At 43.7% G+C, this 15947-nt stretch overlaps 2 protein-coding genes across 2 annotated transcripts in view; one reads left to right on the top strand and one right to left on the bottom strand.

Annotated features, from left to right (window-relative positions):
• The window catches only part of LOC146980332 (uncharacterized), a 94740-nt gene extending 86413 nt beyond the window's left edge, over positions 1–8327 (bottom strand). The window contains exons 1-2 of the mRNA XM_085788584.1: positions 7941–8327; positions 5538–6832 (exon numbers count right to left, since the gene is read on the bottom strand). Coding sequence (XP_085644710.1) covers positions 5538–6832; positions 7941–8150 — 1505 coding nt within the window. The 5' untranslated portion in view covers positions 8151–8327. The remainder of the gene's footprint in view (positions 1–5537; positions 6833–7940) is intronic.
• A 3887-nt stretch (positions 8328–12214) lies between these two features.
• Positions 12215–15947, top strand: part of LOC146980330 (uncharacterized) — a 41185-nt gene continuing 37452 nt past the window's right edge. Inside the window, exons 1-2 of the mRNA XM_085788658.1 lie at positions 12215–12460; positions 13569–13586. Of these exons, the coding sequence (XP_085644784.1) occupies positions 12215–12460; positions 13569–13586 (264 nt within the window). The remainder of the gene's footprint in view (positions 12461–13568; positions 13587–15947) is intronic.

Genomic DNA, 15947 nt, shown 5'->3' with positions numbered 1-15947 from the left:
TGGCTTGTGAAAAATTAGTCCAAAATTTAATTCAGTGACTGTGGGGAGAAAGACCCGACCATAATCTGTGTTCACGTTCAAATTTCCCATTGGAGTCAATACACTCCAGGCTGCCTCTGGTCTTTCTAAAGGGGCGTGGCCGTGCAGAAGCCCACGTGACATGCATACAGGAAGCTGACTCGCCATGGAAGGTCTTGGTTTATAAACCCTCTTTGATGTAGCTACAATAAAACAATAAAACAAGAGTTTGTTTCGTTTCGTTTATTTCGGTCAATACATGTCATTAAAAGAAAAGTAACAAACCAGAAAAAAAAAAGTAAATAAAGAAAAATAACATCAATCAGAGTAAACAATTAGTAAACAGAAAAAGAAAATTTGGACCGAAAAGGCATAGGGGAGAGCGGGGTAAGTAGTGCCAATTTTTACTTAAACTGCCTTTAAAGCAAGGGGATTATAATAATGCCCCCAACTAATATATGTACATATAGTTTAGGATGTTGTGCATCCCTGGGAACAATCACTTTGAATCTTAAATCAACCGTTTCAGAAATATAGCTTTAGAAAAAAAAAAAAAATTCTGGCACAACTTGCCCCGGGTGCGGGGTAAGTTGTGCCATTAGAGAGAATACACTGGGGTAAATTGTGCCATTGATAATTGAAGTAAAACAGATCATTTTAATCTCACAAATGTTAATGCTATATAAAAGCAAGACATTCAATACAAAATTAAAGCCAGAAGCGGCGATGATCGGGCCCTCGCTTGTCCCCATGCAGTCGCGGAGGCCTGAGCCACGCTGGGGCTGTGGCGCAAAGAAACACACTGTTTTCTTCGTCCACCAGGCTACGAGCACAACCAGACTGGGCAGGTGTGTTCAGGGGCGGTCCCTCATCACACATGTCAAGTTTCAAGCAAATCCGTGCCCACTGCCATGTTTCTCCTATACACAGACAGCACTGCCACTGGCACAACTTAACCCAGGCCCTTTGGCACAAATTACCCCAAGCCCAGCATTTTGAGAAAAAAGGATTCCCCAGCTGTTTTGAGCTGGCATCATGCTAACTGTATAGACTCATGGTGTAGCTTAATAAAGCACTAAAACATGTGTGAACTGTTTTCAAAGTTATCTATAATTGTTCAAACATGGCAATCAAAAAACCTTGATCATAGAAATTTTACTTTGGAGGGCAAAAACTAGTTTTTTGAACATAAATGTGCTTTCCTCTCAAGCCATGTGTCTCCCTTCTTGATAGGATGAGTGAAATGGATGCCCCTTCAAAAATATGTGATCACATGACCAACTTCTTCTATGGTTTTCTAGATAACAGGGGTGGAACTACTTGCCCCATGGCACAAATTACCCCACTCTCCCCTAGGCAGCTAAAGGGAGGAAGGATAAGATAGATATACTTTATTGATCCCAGGCTGGGATAAGTGAAAGTTGTAAAAACGAGTAGAGGTGGAGCCGATGGCAACTGAAGCGATGGTGAACGTGTGGAGCGGCGGCTCATCATGAAAAGAAGCCTGGCAGTGTGGAGTCAGAGCGACCTGATGATAGCCTACCACGGTCAGAAAGTGGAGGAAACACGGAGCTGTTTGTGATGTTTATTCTGCTGTAACATGTAACATGTCTCATGTTTGCTCACGTACGGTGTGAAGAACATGAACATACTCCGGCATATTTGACTCCGTGGATGTCCGCGCGCACTCTAGGCAGACGTGGACCCAAAGCGGGCGGCCGCCGGTCCCTTCCGTGCAAAGCTCAATTTTTATGACCGCGCGGACTCGATCTGTTTCAAATGTGACACTGTACGCTCGCCTATGAAACCACAAAAGTCCGCGGACAGTGCACGCGGAGTCAACGCCACTCACAGTAGGCGCCGACAGTCTCTCTCCCTCCCTCTCTCTTTCTCTGTGTCAGCGTCGCGTCGGAGCGGTGAAGTGAAACAACAACCTGCATATCACCTGAGTTGACATGAACTCCGCTCGTGGTTACCGAGTCAGATCAATAAATAGGCTTCATGCACAGCTCCACTACTTCCTGAACTTAAACAGGCTCCTTTCCTTCCTGTCTTACATTTTTGGACAAACTGATTAATCCAGGTGCGTCTGACCATTGTTGTGACTACTGAGGTCAGAGTCAGACACACCTGTCAGAGCCTGTTAAGTTCAAGAAGTAGTGGGGCTCGGCATAAAGCCTGTTGTCAGAGCAGCTAAATAGCTAAATATTTGTCTACAACCTGTTCAAATAACTCGAAAGACTAAATAAAGCCTTGTGATTGACGCTTTTCTGAGTCAAATAATTGACCTATCAGTTTATTGCCAATTTTGAGTAAAATCATGGAAAAAAATGTGTATGAGCAAATTCTGTCATATTTTTCTAATAATTACTTATTTACAGATTTCCAGCATGCTTACAGGGAAAAATATTCTACAACAACAGCTATGACACAAATGTTAGATGACTGGTGTAAAGAAATCACGCAAAAGAAAATGATAGGAGCTGCTAGATCATGAATTATTATTGGCAAAACTGAAACATTATGGGTTTTCATCATCAGCTTTGTTAATTATTAAAAGTTATTTGAGTGAGAGATGGCATATGGTTTATTTCAATGGAAGTGAGTCAGATTTAAAAACAAGTTAGACATGGAGTACCCCAAGGAAGTTGCCTTGGACCTCTTTTGTACTCAATTTTTACCAATGATTTTCCCTTGGCATTAAAACAGCTCGCATGACAATGTATGCCGATGATACGACAATTTATTTAGCTTAAGGAACTATTGATGGATTAAATAGAAATTTTAGTGAAGAAATTAAGTTGGTTTCTGAGTGGGTTAACTGTAATGGATTCATTTTGAATGTGTCTAAGACAACTAGTATGGTTATTGGATCAAACTATTCACTGCGTTCAAACCCAGAGCTTAATGTGATGATCAATAATCAATTAATTAAACATGTGAAAGAGGTAAAATTACTAGGAATCATCATAGATCGTACATTATCATGGGACATGTTAAGCACAGATTGTCAACTAAAATGTCATACATTTTGTATAGAAAATTATCTTTTAGTTCAAACATACATAATTATTCAACTCGACATGCTGCTGGAGGTTATTTTACTTTACCCAGGGCACTCTCTCAAGGTACAGTATTATATAGAGCTATGAAGGAGTGGAATGCCCTTCCGAATTATGTTATACAACAAAGAAACATGGTTAGTTTTAAAATGAAACCAAGAGATTATTATTTTGATCGCAATTTTGACCATTAGTAGCCTATTAAATTGGGTCCTGGTATCCTTGTTGTGTAGTGATTCAATGTAGGAGCGGGTAACATAAGTTAAGTGTTTGTCTTGGATGTTTTGTTTTGTATGTGTATGTATTGAGTATGTGTTTTCTGTATGTATTTTTGTTTTTATGTATTAAGGCGAGACACCCCAGGTGAATAGGGTAAAAAATTTAACTAACAGCTATTGCCATGAAACTCTCTATGTTTATTACTTACATTGAGACAATTATTTTTTGTATTACATGTTTTCTTAAATATTATGCTTAAATATGGAAATGAGACATTATCTAATTAAATATGCGTGAATTTGTGTACATTTCCAGACCCGAAATCTGAAGATTGGATAAAGCCACTTTCAAAATTCTTGTTTTATTTTGTTGACATATAAAAGTCAAAAGTTTTTACAGAGGGCATTTTGGATATCTCTTTTTATCACTCTGTAAATAAGCCGGTGCATATTCTCATTTGCCCAGGTCATAGTATTTCAAAGGAGGTTAAATCGAAAGCAACTGGACATAGTTATTTGTCTAGGAAGACCCCTCATCCAAGAGGCTTGAACTGATGAAGCCTCTTGGATGAGAGGTGAAACGTCTTCCTAGACAAATAACTAAGTCCAGTTGCTTTCGATTTAACCTCCTTTGAAACACTCTGTAAATGAGAAAATACTGTCACCAGCCCTAAAAAAAATCAAATTTCGCCCTGTTTTTAGGTATAAATTGTTGTATAAATCAGGCTGTGAATGATATATCAACAATCCCCTCTGTAAAAACCTTCAGAATATAGGCAGGAATACAACTGGAAGGTTTGGTGTCTGTAAGTGCTGCTGAACTGGAGATTTCGGGTCCAGAGTATAAGAAAAAGCTCATTTTGAGAAAACGGCCTTTAAAGATTCTATTGCAAAAATTCCACAAATTGGCTCTATGTGTGGCCGGAGCACGGCTCACTCCTCCTCACAGGAGCACCAGTGTCTCTGGCGTGTTGCCAGGAGAGGCACGCTATTTCCCTAAGCACACAGGTAAGGTGCACTGATGCGCACCGCTGCTTTCTCTTCCACTCATCTACTGACTGTTTGGTGATCTGATTGTTTCTGCTGCAGTGTGGCGTGCTGCTGGTGTTGGTATTTGTGAAGCCGCGTGGCTGCATCGGCAGTGAAGCGTCTCTGGCGTGGTGCCAGACAAAGACGCACGCTTCCTCCTTCAGCGCACAGGTAAGGCGCTTAAGAGCACACGGCTGCTTTCTCTTTTCATTTGCATGCCGATTGTTCTGTGACATGGTTGTTTCTGCTGCAGTGTGGCGGACTGCTGGGGCTACGGGGCTGGTTCGCCCTGCTGGAAGCCCTTCGGTGTTGTTGCTCTGTCTCCACGTGGTAAGTTGGCGTTGTTCGCCCCTCGTTTCAGTCTGTTGTGCCGCTCCCGGCTGATTGTATTGTCCTGCTCTGTTGTCCTAGACTACGCCTCCCGGTGCTCCGTAATGCCCTGCTGGTGAGGCCCAAAAACTGTTAAAGCCACCATCTTCTGGACCCACTGCTGTTTTGGCTCACTGGAATTACTCTGACTCCTCGGCTCTCCTGGGCTACGACGGAGTGATTGATACGCTCCTCACGGAGCTGGTGTCAGGGCTTGATTGTTGCTTTAAGAATGTTGTTTAGTTATTCATTATTGTGAAAAGATTTATTTTGTAGTTATTTGTTTATTTCGTTTTGGCGAGCAACAGTTACTCTTTTGTTTATTTTGTTTGGTGAACATTTGTTACTTTACCATTAAACCATAACGCTCTTCTCACTATCTGGACACGTGTCATTATTCCTGTACAGGTGATTGGCCGGTGGGTGGAGCCTTTTACTGGATTCAGATCAATCCTGAAAGCTACCCTGCCCCGGAGCAAGTTTGCTGTTCAGAGTAAGTTACCATGGTAACTCACCTCGGTAAGAATGAATCCAGCTTCATGGTACCGGAAAGCCAGGGTTAACCCTGAAGTTACCTCGCTAAGAGAGTGATCCTGCTTTGTGGTACAGGCCTCAGGTGGTTTGAGAAACACACTGATATTTTTCAACATTTTTTTTACATTTCATTGACCAAACAACTAATCCATTAATCATTTACATATCAACAGATTAATCGATGATGAAAATAATCATTAGTTGCTCGGGTGTAGGACCGGAGCGTCCCGTCCTCTAGCTGCTGTGGAACTGCTGGTGTTTCTTCAGGTTGTGGGACTGGCTGTAGGCCTTCCCACACTGCCCACACACGTATGGTTTTTCTCCGGTGTGGACACGCCGGTGGATCGCTAACCCATTGGAGTTAATAAACGCCTTCCCACACTGCTCGCAGCTGTATGGCCTCTCTCCTGTGTGGATGCGCTGGTGGACCATTAAGTGTCCGGACCGAGCAAACGCCTTCCCACACTGCTCACAGCTGTATGGCCTCTCTCCGGTGTGGATGCGCCAGTGGACCGTTAACTCTGAGGACGTAGAGAACACCTTCCCACACTGCTCACAGCTGTGCGGCCTCTCTCCAGTGTGGACGCGTTGGTGGACCATTAAGTGTCCGGACCGAGCAAACGCCTTCCCACACTGCTCACAGCTGTACGGCCTCTCTCCTGTGTGGACGCGCTGGTGGACCGCTAACCCACTGGAGTTAGCAAATGCCTTCCCGCACTGCTCACAGCTGTACGGCCTCTCTCCGGTGTGGATGCGCTGGTGGACCGTTAACTCTCTGGAGGTAGTGAACTCCTTCCCACACTGCTCACAGCTGTACGGCCTCTCTCCAGTGTGGACGCGCCGGTGGACCGTTAAGTTTGAGGAGCTAGCAAATGCCTTCCCACACTGCTCACAGCTGTACGGCCTCTCTCCAGTGTGGACGCGCTGGTGGACCGCTAACCCATTAGAGGTAGTGAACGCCTTCCCACACTGCTCACAGCTGTACGGCCTCTCTCCAGTGTGGATGCGCTGGTGGACCGTTAACTCTGAGGAGGTAGTGAACTCCTTCCCACACAGCTCGCAGCTGTACGGCCTCTCTCCGGTGTGGACGCGCTGGTGGACCGTTAAACTTCCGGAGGTAGTGAACGCCTTCCCGCACTGCTCGCAGCTGTATGGTTTCTCTCCGGTATGGACACGCTGGTGGACCATTAAGTGTCCAGAACTAACGAACGACTTCCCACACTGCTCACAGCTGTACGGCCTCTCTCTGGTGTGGACGCGCTGGTGGACCGTTAAACTTCCGGAGGTAGTGAACGCCTTCCCGCACTGCTCGCAGCTGTATGGTTTCTCTCCGGTATGGACACGCTGGTGGACCATTAAGTGTCCAGAACTAACGAACGACTTCCCACACTGCTCACAGCTGTACGGTTTCTCTCCGGTGTGGATCCGCTGGTGAATTTTCAGTTTGGACAAGTCGGTGCACGATGTGCCGCACTGTTCGCACCTGTACACCGTCTGTCCACATTGGCGCCGCCGGCGATGAGCGTTCAGTTGAACTGAGGTCCTGAACGTGTTACCATACTCATTACAGCTGTGTGATTTCTTCTTGGTGTGATCTTGTTTCTATGGCAACAGACAGGAAGAGAGAGAGAATCAATCAATCAGTGATGGATGATGGATGGACATTAACTACCGTCATCATCATCATACAGCTTGTTGATGGGGACAGCTCTCCATTCCGACACACCTCCACTTCGACACCCCGCTGTTCCGAAATACCCCCACTTCGAAACACCGCTGTTCTGACACCCTCCCCCCCGCAGCGCTGAACCGCATGACGTTGTTTACATTCTGTGTTGTGGCTTGTCTGTGAAACGTGCGCTGCTCGGGGACTGGGCAGATCTGTCCCACTTCCTTTCTCCCCGACTCCGTTGTTGGAGATCTCCCACACAGTAATAGAAATACACTTCCATCCCCCACCCCCCCTCCCCACAGGGGCGCGAGGCTGCTGCAGCCGCCGCTCGTGCTGACAGCTGACTGAGGGAGATGCTTTGGTTGGGTTTAGGCAATGAAGAAAGGAGTTGGTTGAGTTTAGTAAAAAGACCAGGTAGAGGCTAGACAGGCTAGAAGCATAATGAACGTTATATGTCATTAATAGTATTTGCTTGTTTTGCAGTTAATTATGCACATGATCCGTTTGACCCCAGAAAGGAAAAAAGGATCAATGCGCACTGCGCACTGGGGGTTTCCCCCAATAGCCTTTTCGGAATAGCGCTATTACGATGAATGGAAGTCTATTGTCGGAAAGGCGGGGTGTAACCCTTGTTGATGCTGCTGTTTTGTTTTCCTTCATTAATACAAATCTTACAAGCAGAATTATTTCCAGAACTAATTATACTTTGAAACTAAGCAAAACATGGCAGCGTTTTAGTTGATATAGTAACCAGTGATGGGAATTAGAGCGTTTAATGGCTCAAAAAGTTACTGTTTTCCCCGTTATAACTGTTACCATTTCTGACAATAAAATTCTCTGTTACTTGACTCAAGTTACTCAGTTACTTTCTCGCATGAAAAAATATAAAAATTTAATAAAGTGACGTAACAGCGCTACAGCAGGAAATAAAGTAGGCAAGTTAGGTTTTAGACTTTTTAGTGAACCACAATATAGAGTTAGCAGCTAACAGTTAGTTTCATCTCTTGACTCGCTCCCACTGAAAACAGAAACACAGACCTGTGGACCGGAACCGGACGGACCGGAGGGCTCCTTGTCCTGGTGGACCGCGTCCTGCTCTTCCCCCGTAGTCCTAGTCTGCCCAAACAAATCCAGATCCTGGTTCGCCTTTTTTATCATGTTGTAGTCCTGGTCCTGGTTCTCCTCCTTAATTTCGGTCGTGTTCTGATCCAGGTCACTAATTTTCCGGTCCAGGTTCTCCTCCTTCATCCTGGTCCTGGTTAGACGGGACCTCCTCTTGGTGCTTTTCCACTAGCTCAGTACAGTACAGCACGGCTCTACTCGGTTTTATCCTCTTTTCCTCCAGCCCCTCCTACCTGGTACCTCCTACTTCTCCTGCCTTCCCCTGATTGGCCAGAGCGTCGTCACTGGAAGACGAGTGAGTCTGGAGCTGACGAGAGGAGAGAAACTTTGTATTCTCATGATCTCTCACATTGCTATGTTTCCTCCCCTTAGATACCGTTGCTAAGGTGTCGGAGTTGACGGTTGGAAGAATAGACTGGGCTGTAACTTCAGAATCATGTGACCCTGTAGAAATGTTTGAGGAAGAGTGGGAAACCAGCGTGTGTTGAAAGTTCAAGGTGTCCACAAACAAGTATCCATCATTTGCCCTCCAAATATGGTTTTATATATTTCTTCCTCCAAGTTAACTCAGTCATATTTTATAAATACTAATTTGTTACAAAAACATGAACTTTGATGTTTGTTTGCAGTGATAGTCCAAGGAGGCAAAGATGAACACAGCACTTGCTCCATTTCCTTTTCATTAGTGTTTACAGATCTTCCATTCATTTAAACACTGAACTCATTAGTGTTTGTTGTCAGAGCTTAAATAATATGTTCAGACACAGACTTCCAGAAGTATTCCAATGGTGTATGGAGGGAAAGTACATCTTCTGTGAGAGCTGGACCGGAAAGAATAATATTGGGACCAATATCTAATATCATGTCCACATCACATTATCCATTTTGGATGATAACACTTACATCCAGCACACTGTATCAAGGATCTGTCCTTCTGAAGTGGTAAAAATAAATGTGAAACAAAAGTTTATGTATACATCATACACATGCTTATTAGCTTGTAGATTACCTGTAGGAAAAGTTGGGGTGGTAGGGAAATTGAGTAGAATATAAAGTGTTTACACATTCACACATTTCACCAGTCACACAACACTGTCTGGCTAACCTATTATACTCTGTGATTATCATCCTAAAAGGTATGCATGCAGCCCCCAACTTACCACCACACCCTACACTCCTGAACATTCACACCTGCTCCAGGACATTACCACCTCCAAGCATCCCCCACCACTGCTTTGACTATGAATGGATTAGAAAATGTGCAGGAATTTCTTTAGAAAGCCCTGCTCAGCTTTCTGTGATGAGAGGAAACTTCTCACAGAATTGAAGGTAGGCCTAGTTAGAAATAAAGTAGTAAACTATAATGATAAGCCATGGCAATATATGTAATTCCCATATAAATAATAAATACAATATCATAAAATTAAATAATATTTGTAACAAAACACAAGGACAGGGCTAGAATGTGTAGGACATGTGTAATTTAAAGTATTAAGAAAAAATACAGTTGTGCAAAGTTGGTCTCTTTGGGTGATGTTCCCATTTATTGTAACAAAAAAGCTTATTAATAAACAGGATGGTGGATTGAAGCAAAAACAAAGATCACTGGCTTTCCTCCAGCTGTCAGTAAGAACTGTGTGAACCCACCACCATCCAACTCAAACTAATCAACCTTCATTTCAGGCAGCTGGGCAGCTGCTGGGTGTTAAGCAAACTAAATTAAAAGGTAGCCTACTGCACCCTTGGGGTCAAAGTAAAGTAGCTACTTACACAAAACACAAACTAAAGAATGGCTCCCAGATTTCATGGCTGCAGATGTGGAGGCAATGGGTCTGTCATCATTGAGGCAAGAGATGTTCTTGGTCTTGGGAACCGGGATGATAATGGACTATTTGAATCAGCTGGGTACTGAGCTTTGACAGAGGGAGATGTTGAAATGTAGGTGAAAACCCCGGCCAGTTCCACAGCACAGTGATGGAGAACAGAGGGGCTGATGTTGTCGGGGGCCGGCGGCTTTGTTGTTAAACTCTCCTCCAGCCAGAGGCCTGTACCACGAAGCAGGATCACTGGCTTAGCGAGGTAACTTCAGGGTTAACCCTGGCTTTCCGGTACCACGAAGCTGGATTCATTCTTACCGAGGTGAGTTACCATGGTAACTTACTCTGAACGGCTAACCTGCTCCGGGGTAGGGTAGCTTTCAGGATTGATCTGAATCCAGTAAAAGTCTCCATGACACGTGTCCTCTCCAATGTTGTGCTAGTTACTGAAAAATAGTAACTAGTTACAGTTACTAGTTACTCCATTAAAAAAGTAACTCAGTTAGTAACTCAGTTACTTAAACCAAAAAGTAATGCGTTACTAAGAAAGTAACTTTTTTCGTTACTTTAAAACGTTTTTTTCCAATGCTCCCATTAAATAAAGGTTGATTGAATTCCCCTCTAACCTCATTTCAGTTCTGTACTGATGCTGATGAAAAAACATCTGTTTTTATCTGTAAAATGTTACCATCATCATCATCATGCTGCATGATGAGCAAATACAGCAGCTTTGACCTAACAGAAGTGTAAAAAAATCTTGAGGATACGTCTTGACAGAGTTACATTCACTCAAGCGGTAATTTTTTCCGATCGACCATGGCTGATTTTAATTTACTACTTAATTTCTTGTGTTTTGTTACAAATATTATTTAATTTTATGATATTGTATTTATTATTTATATGGGAATTACATATATTGCCATGGCTTATCATTATAGTTTACTACTTTATTTCTAACTAGGCCTACCTTCAATTCTGTGAGAAGTTTCCTCTCATCACAGAAAGCTGAGCAGGGCTTTCTAAAGAAATTCCTGCTCATTTTCTAATCCATTCATAGTCAAAGCGGTGGTGGGGGGTGCTTGGAGGTGGTAATGTCCTGGAGCAGGTGTGAATGTTCAGGAGTGTAGGGTGTGGTGGTAAATTGGGGGCTGTATGCATACCTTTTGGGATGATAATCACATAGTATAATAGGTTAGCCAGACAGTGTTGTGTGACTGGTGAAATGTGTGAATGTGTAAACACTTTATATTCTACTAAATTTCCCTACCACCCCAACTTTTCCTGCTGGTTATCTACAAGCTAAGAAGCATGTGTATGATTTATACATAGGTAAACATCTGCTTCACATTTATTTTTTCCATTTCAGAAGGACAGATCCTTGATACAGTGTGCTGGATGTGAGTGTTATCATCCAAAATGGATAATGTGATGTGGTTATGATGTTAGATGACACTGATGCAAGTGATGCAGAGTCAGGTGACAATACCTGTGGACAAGTGGACTAAGTAAACCAACCAGGCACTTATTGCCCAGTCAATGTGGACATTGAGTCCCAACCGAAAAAACACACCATGCTCCATGACTGGTATCACTAGTAATATGCATATTGGTCCCAATAATATTCTGTATCTACTTGACTCATCAACGTATAACAATGTACTTTCCCTCCATACACCAGTGGAATACTTCTGGAAGTTTGTGTCTGAACATAATTTAAGCTCTGACAACAAACACAAATGCGTTGAGTGTTTAAATGAATGGAAGATCTGTAAAAACTAATGAAGGAAATGGAGCAAGTGTGGTGTTCATCTTTGCTATCTGGGATTATCACTGCAAACGAATATCAAAGTTCATGTTTTTGTAATAAAAAATATGACTGAGTTAACCTGGAGGAGGAAATATAGAAAACCAGGGGCCTTAATTGGAGGGAAACCGATGGATGCTTGTTTGGGACACCTTGAACTTTAAAAAAAAATGCTGGTTGCCCACGTTTCCTCAAACATTTCTACAGGGTCACATGATTCTGAAGTTACAGCCCATTCTATTCTTCCAACCGTCAACTCCGACACCTTAGCAACGGTATCTAAGGGGAGGAAACTTTGCAATGTGAGAGATTGCGAGAATACAAAGGTAAACAGATGGCACTTTCCACTAACGACTCGGCTCGGTTGAGGTGCTTCTCCAGCTCTGAGTTCTTCATAGTTGCTCCTCGTCATATCTCGTCGTCTCTCTGTTAGGGGAAGGCAGGGGAAGTATCAGGTACCAGGTAGGAGGAGCTGGAGGAAAAGAGGATAAAACTGAGTAGAGCCGTGCTGCACCGTACTGAGCTAGTGGAGAAGCACCAAGAGGAGGTCCCGTCTGACCAGGACCTGGATGAAGGAGGAGAATCTGGACAAGGAAATTAGCGACTTGGATAAGAACACGACCGGAATTAAAGAGGAGAACCAGGACCAGGACTACAACATGATAAAGGAGGAGAACCAGGAACAGGACTACATCATGATAAAGGAGGAGAAGCAGGATTCGGATTTGTTTGGGCAGACTAGGACTACAGGGGAGGAGCAGGACGCGGTCCACCAGGACAAGGAGCCCTCTGGTCCATCCGGTTCCGGTCCACAGGTCTGTGTTTCAGTTTTGAGTGGCAGCAAGAGATTAAGCGAACTGTTAGCTGCTAACTCTATATTGTGGTTCACTAAAAAGTCTAAACCTAACCGGCCTACTTTATTTCCTGCTGTATTGCTGTTACGTCACTTTATTAAGTTTTAAAATATTTTTTCATGCAATAAAGTAACTGTTTAGAATAGATCCCCAGTGTGCGGTTAGTTTATCCAAACGCTGTTTAGAAGTTTTCTCCAACGTTTCAGAGAAGAGAGGCTTCACCCGTGTGATCAGCGGCTCGTCTGCAGAGCTGGTTGGCCGGCCAACCTCCATCGTCATCCCGGGGGAGAAAACGATCGCTAAATAACTTTTGGGAGATAAATGATGGTCTCATTGATGAAGTCTAACAATTGTGTCCGCCGCATTGTTTGAATGAAAAGTGAAGCATCATGTGTGTACTGGACAGAAGAGCAGCGTTGCCTCGGGGCTCTGTAGCCTACATACAGAAATTACTAATTTACATTAATTAATACATTTTCCAATTGTAGAGTTGCATCAACTCCTGAATGAAAGTGTGACAGTCCACTGTGAAAATGAAATCTATAATTGCGTAGCCAGGAGTGTCAAACTCAAATATGCTGTGGGCCAAAATTTAAAATTGTTACAAGTCGAGGGCCGGACTGGTTGTTTATTATTATTATTATTATTATTATTATTATTATTGAAATTACCTTTTTGCACATATTGAACCTAAAACTAACAGAGCCTGTAAATAATTGCATATAGAACAACATTAATTATTAAATAAATAAATAAAATAAGTTGCATTCATTTCTAGTGGCTCTCAAGCAATGGAGCGTTTTATTGTAAAAAAAAAAAAAAGTAACGGTAACAGAGTTATAACGGGGAAAACAGTAACTTTTTGAGCCGTTATTTTAAAAATGCCCTAATTCCCATAACTGGTTACTATATCAACTCAAACGACTGTTTTGCTTAGTTTCAAAGTATAATTTGAACTGGAAATAATTCTGCTTGTAAGATTTGTATTAATGAAGAATTTAAAAAGGAAAACAAATGTCCATCCATCATCCATCATTGATTGATTCTCTCTTCCTGTCTGTTGCCATAGAAACAGGACCACACCATGGTGAAACCACACAGCTGTAATGAGTGTGGGAACATGTTCAGGACCTCAGTTCATCTGAACGCTCACAACCGGCGGCACCAATGTGGACAGACTGTGTACAGGTGTGAGCAGTGTGGCACATCGTGCACCAACTTGTCCAAACTGAAAATTCACCAGCGCGTCCACACCGGAGAGAAGCCATACAGCTGCGAGCAGTGCGGGAAGGCGTTCGCTACCTCCTCAGAGTTAACGGTCCACCGGCGCGTCCACACCGGAGAGAGGCCGTACAGCTGTGAGCAGTGTGGAAAGGGGTTCACTACCTCTGGAAATTTAACAGTCCACTGGCGCATCCACACCGGAGAGAGGCCGTACAGCTGTGAGCAGTGTGGGAAGGCGTTTGCTAGGTCTGGACACTTAATGATCCACCAGCGGATCCACACCAGAGAGAGGCCGTACAGCTGTGAGCAGTGTGGGAAGGCGTTTGTTAGCTCCGGTGGGTTAACGGTCCACCGGCGTGTCCACACTGGAGCAAGGCCGCACAGCTGTGAGCAGTGTGGGAAGGCGTTCGCTACCTCTGGAGATTTAATGGTCCACCAGCGCATCCACACCGGAGAGAGGCCGTACAGCTGTGAGCAGTGTGGGAAGGGGTTTACTAGCTCCGGAAATTTAACGGTCCACCGGCGCGTCCACACCGGAGAGAGGCCATACAGCTGTGAGCAGTGTGGGAAGGCGTTCACTACCTCCTCAGAGTTAACGGCCCACCAACGCGTCCACACCGGAGAAAAACCGTACGTGTGTGGACAGTGTGGGAAGGCCTTCAACAGGTCCCACAACCTGAAGAGACACCAGCAGCTCCACAGCAGCTAGAGGACAGGACGCTTCGGTCCTACACCTGAGCAACTAATGATTATTTTCATCATCGATTAATCTGTTGATATGTAAATGATTAATCAATTAGGTGTTTGGTCAATTAAATGTTAAAAAATGTTGAAAAATATCAATTAGTGTGTTTCTCAAACCACCAGTTTACGTCCTCAAATGTCTTGTTTTGTCCACAAACCAAGGAGAGATTCATTTTAGTGTCATAAAGACACTTTGGACTTTTTTTCTTTATAAACTCTTAAAGGGCAACTTCGTTTTTTTTCAACCTGGGCCCTGTTTTTATATGTTTTTCTGTATATGTGAGCAGGGGCGGAGTGGGGCACCAAAATCTACCGGGAAGACAGAGCTATGTGACATTCCATATGGCAAAGTCTATGAGTGCCAGAAGCAAAAAAAAATATTTTTTTGGCAGAAACAACTTAATTGGGGGTCTGGGGGTCCTCCCCCCAGACACCATTTCCCATATTCTGGTGCATTTTAACACATAGTTACTTTTATCTAACTATAGCAAAATGAATAAAATATTTTGCAATTTTTACAATTTCCTTCAGAAGTTGGCACCAGTTAGATCATGGATTTGTAAAAAAAAAAAAAAAAAAAAAGAGTTAAGAAAATTAAGAAAAAAGTACAGAATTATGTATACAGAATGGGATGAAAGAGCTGCAATTAGTGCCTCCCAAGCAGATTTACTGCTAACCATAACATTACATCCAGTCATGTTTACTCCTTTATTTCCCCCTCTCAACTACTCTGCTCTGCAAATGGATTTTACTGACAGCGTGCTGCAAACGCCAAGGTTTTCGGGTCTTGTCCTACTCACCAACATGCTTCGGTGCCCATGGAGAAGACAGAGTAGGCTGCTACTGTGATGTGAGAGGTTCTGGCTTGTAACGGTACTGTGTACCGACGTGCACTGGCCCACTTTCAGTAAAGCACGGACTGTGTTGTCTTGTTAAATTAATATAACTTATAGATACCGTAACACACGGGCAGGACTGATAAAGTTTGCTGGTTGGCCAAGGGGGCAGTTGTCGGTCTGAGAAGTGAAGCTCACTTCCGCGTTCAAAAAACTGCAATCCCCCCGGCTGTCGCTGGGGGCTGGCTCCAGAAGGGAGCAACTCCAATTGAGCCCCATGTTAAAATAGCCGATTTTACAGCTTAAAAAAACATATTTACAGCCTGGTACATTTTATTTTTTTGGTCTCAACTGATAGTTTCTACCCCCGCACACACTCTGAGGGGGGTGAATTTTTTTTAAACTCTACCGTTTTACTATTATTAGGTTTAAAGTTCTGGCCAATTAGAGCGCAGAACCGTTGAGTGACAGGTCCGGGGACCGCTGCTACGAGGCCAGTGGGCGGGCTCTCGGCCGGCCAACGGCCGCACCGCTCCAAATATGGCAAGTAGAATCCAACATGGCGCGGTTCAAACCCCAGTAGTAGCGGCACAAAACAGACTCACCAAAACCAATGGGTGACGTCACGGACGCTACGTCCATTC

The sequence above is a fragment of the Trachurus japonicus genome, chromosome 10, assembly GCF_045865225.1.
Source record: "Trachurus japonicus isolate A0001 chromosome 10, Traja_1.0".
Taxonomy (NCBI): domain Eukaryota; kingdom Metazoa; phylum Chordata; class Actinopteri; order Carangiformes; family Carangidae; genus Trachurus; species Trachurus japonicus.
This window is presented reverse-complemented; position numbering and strand designations above follow the sequence as displayed.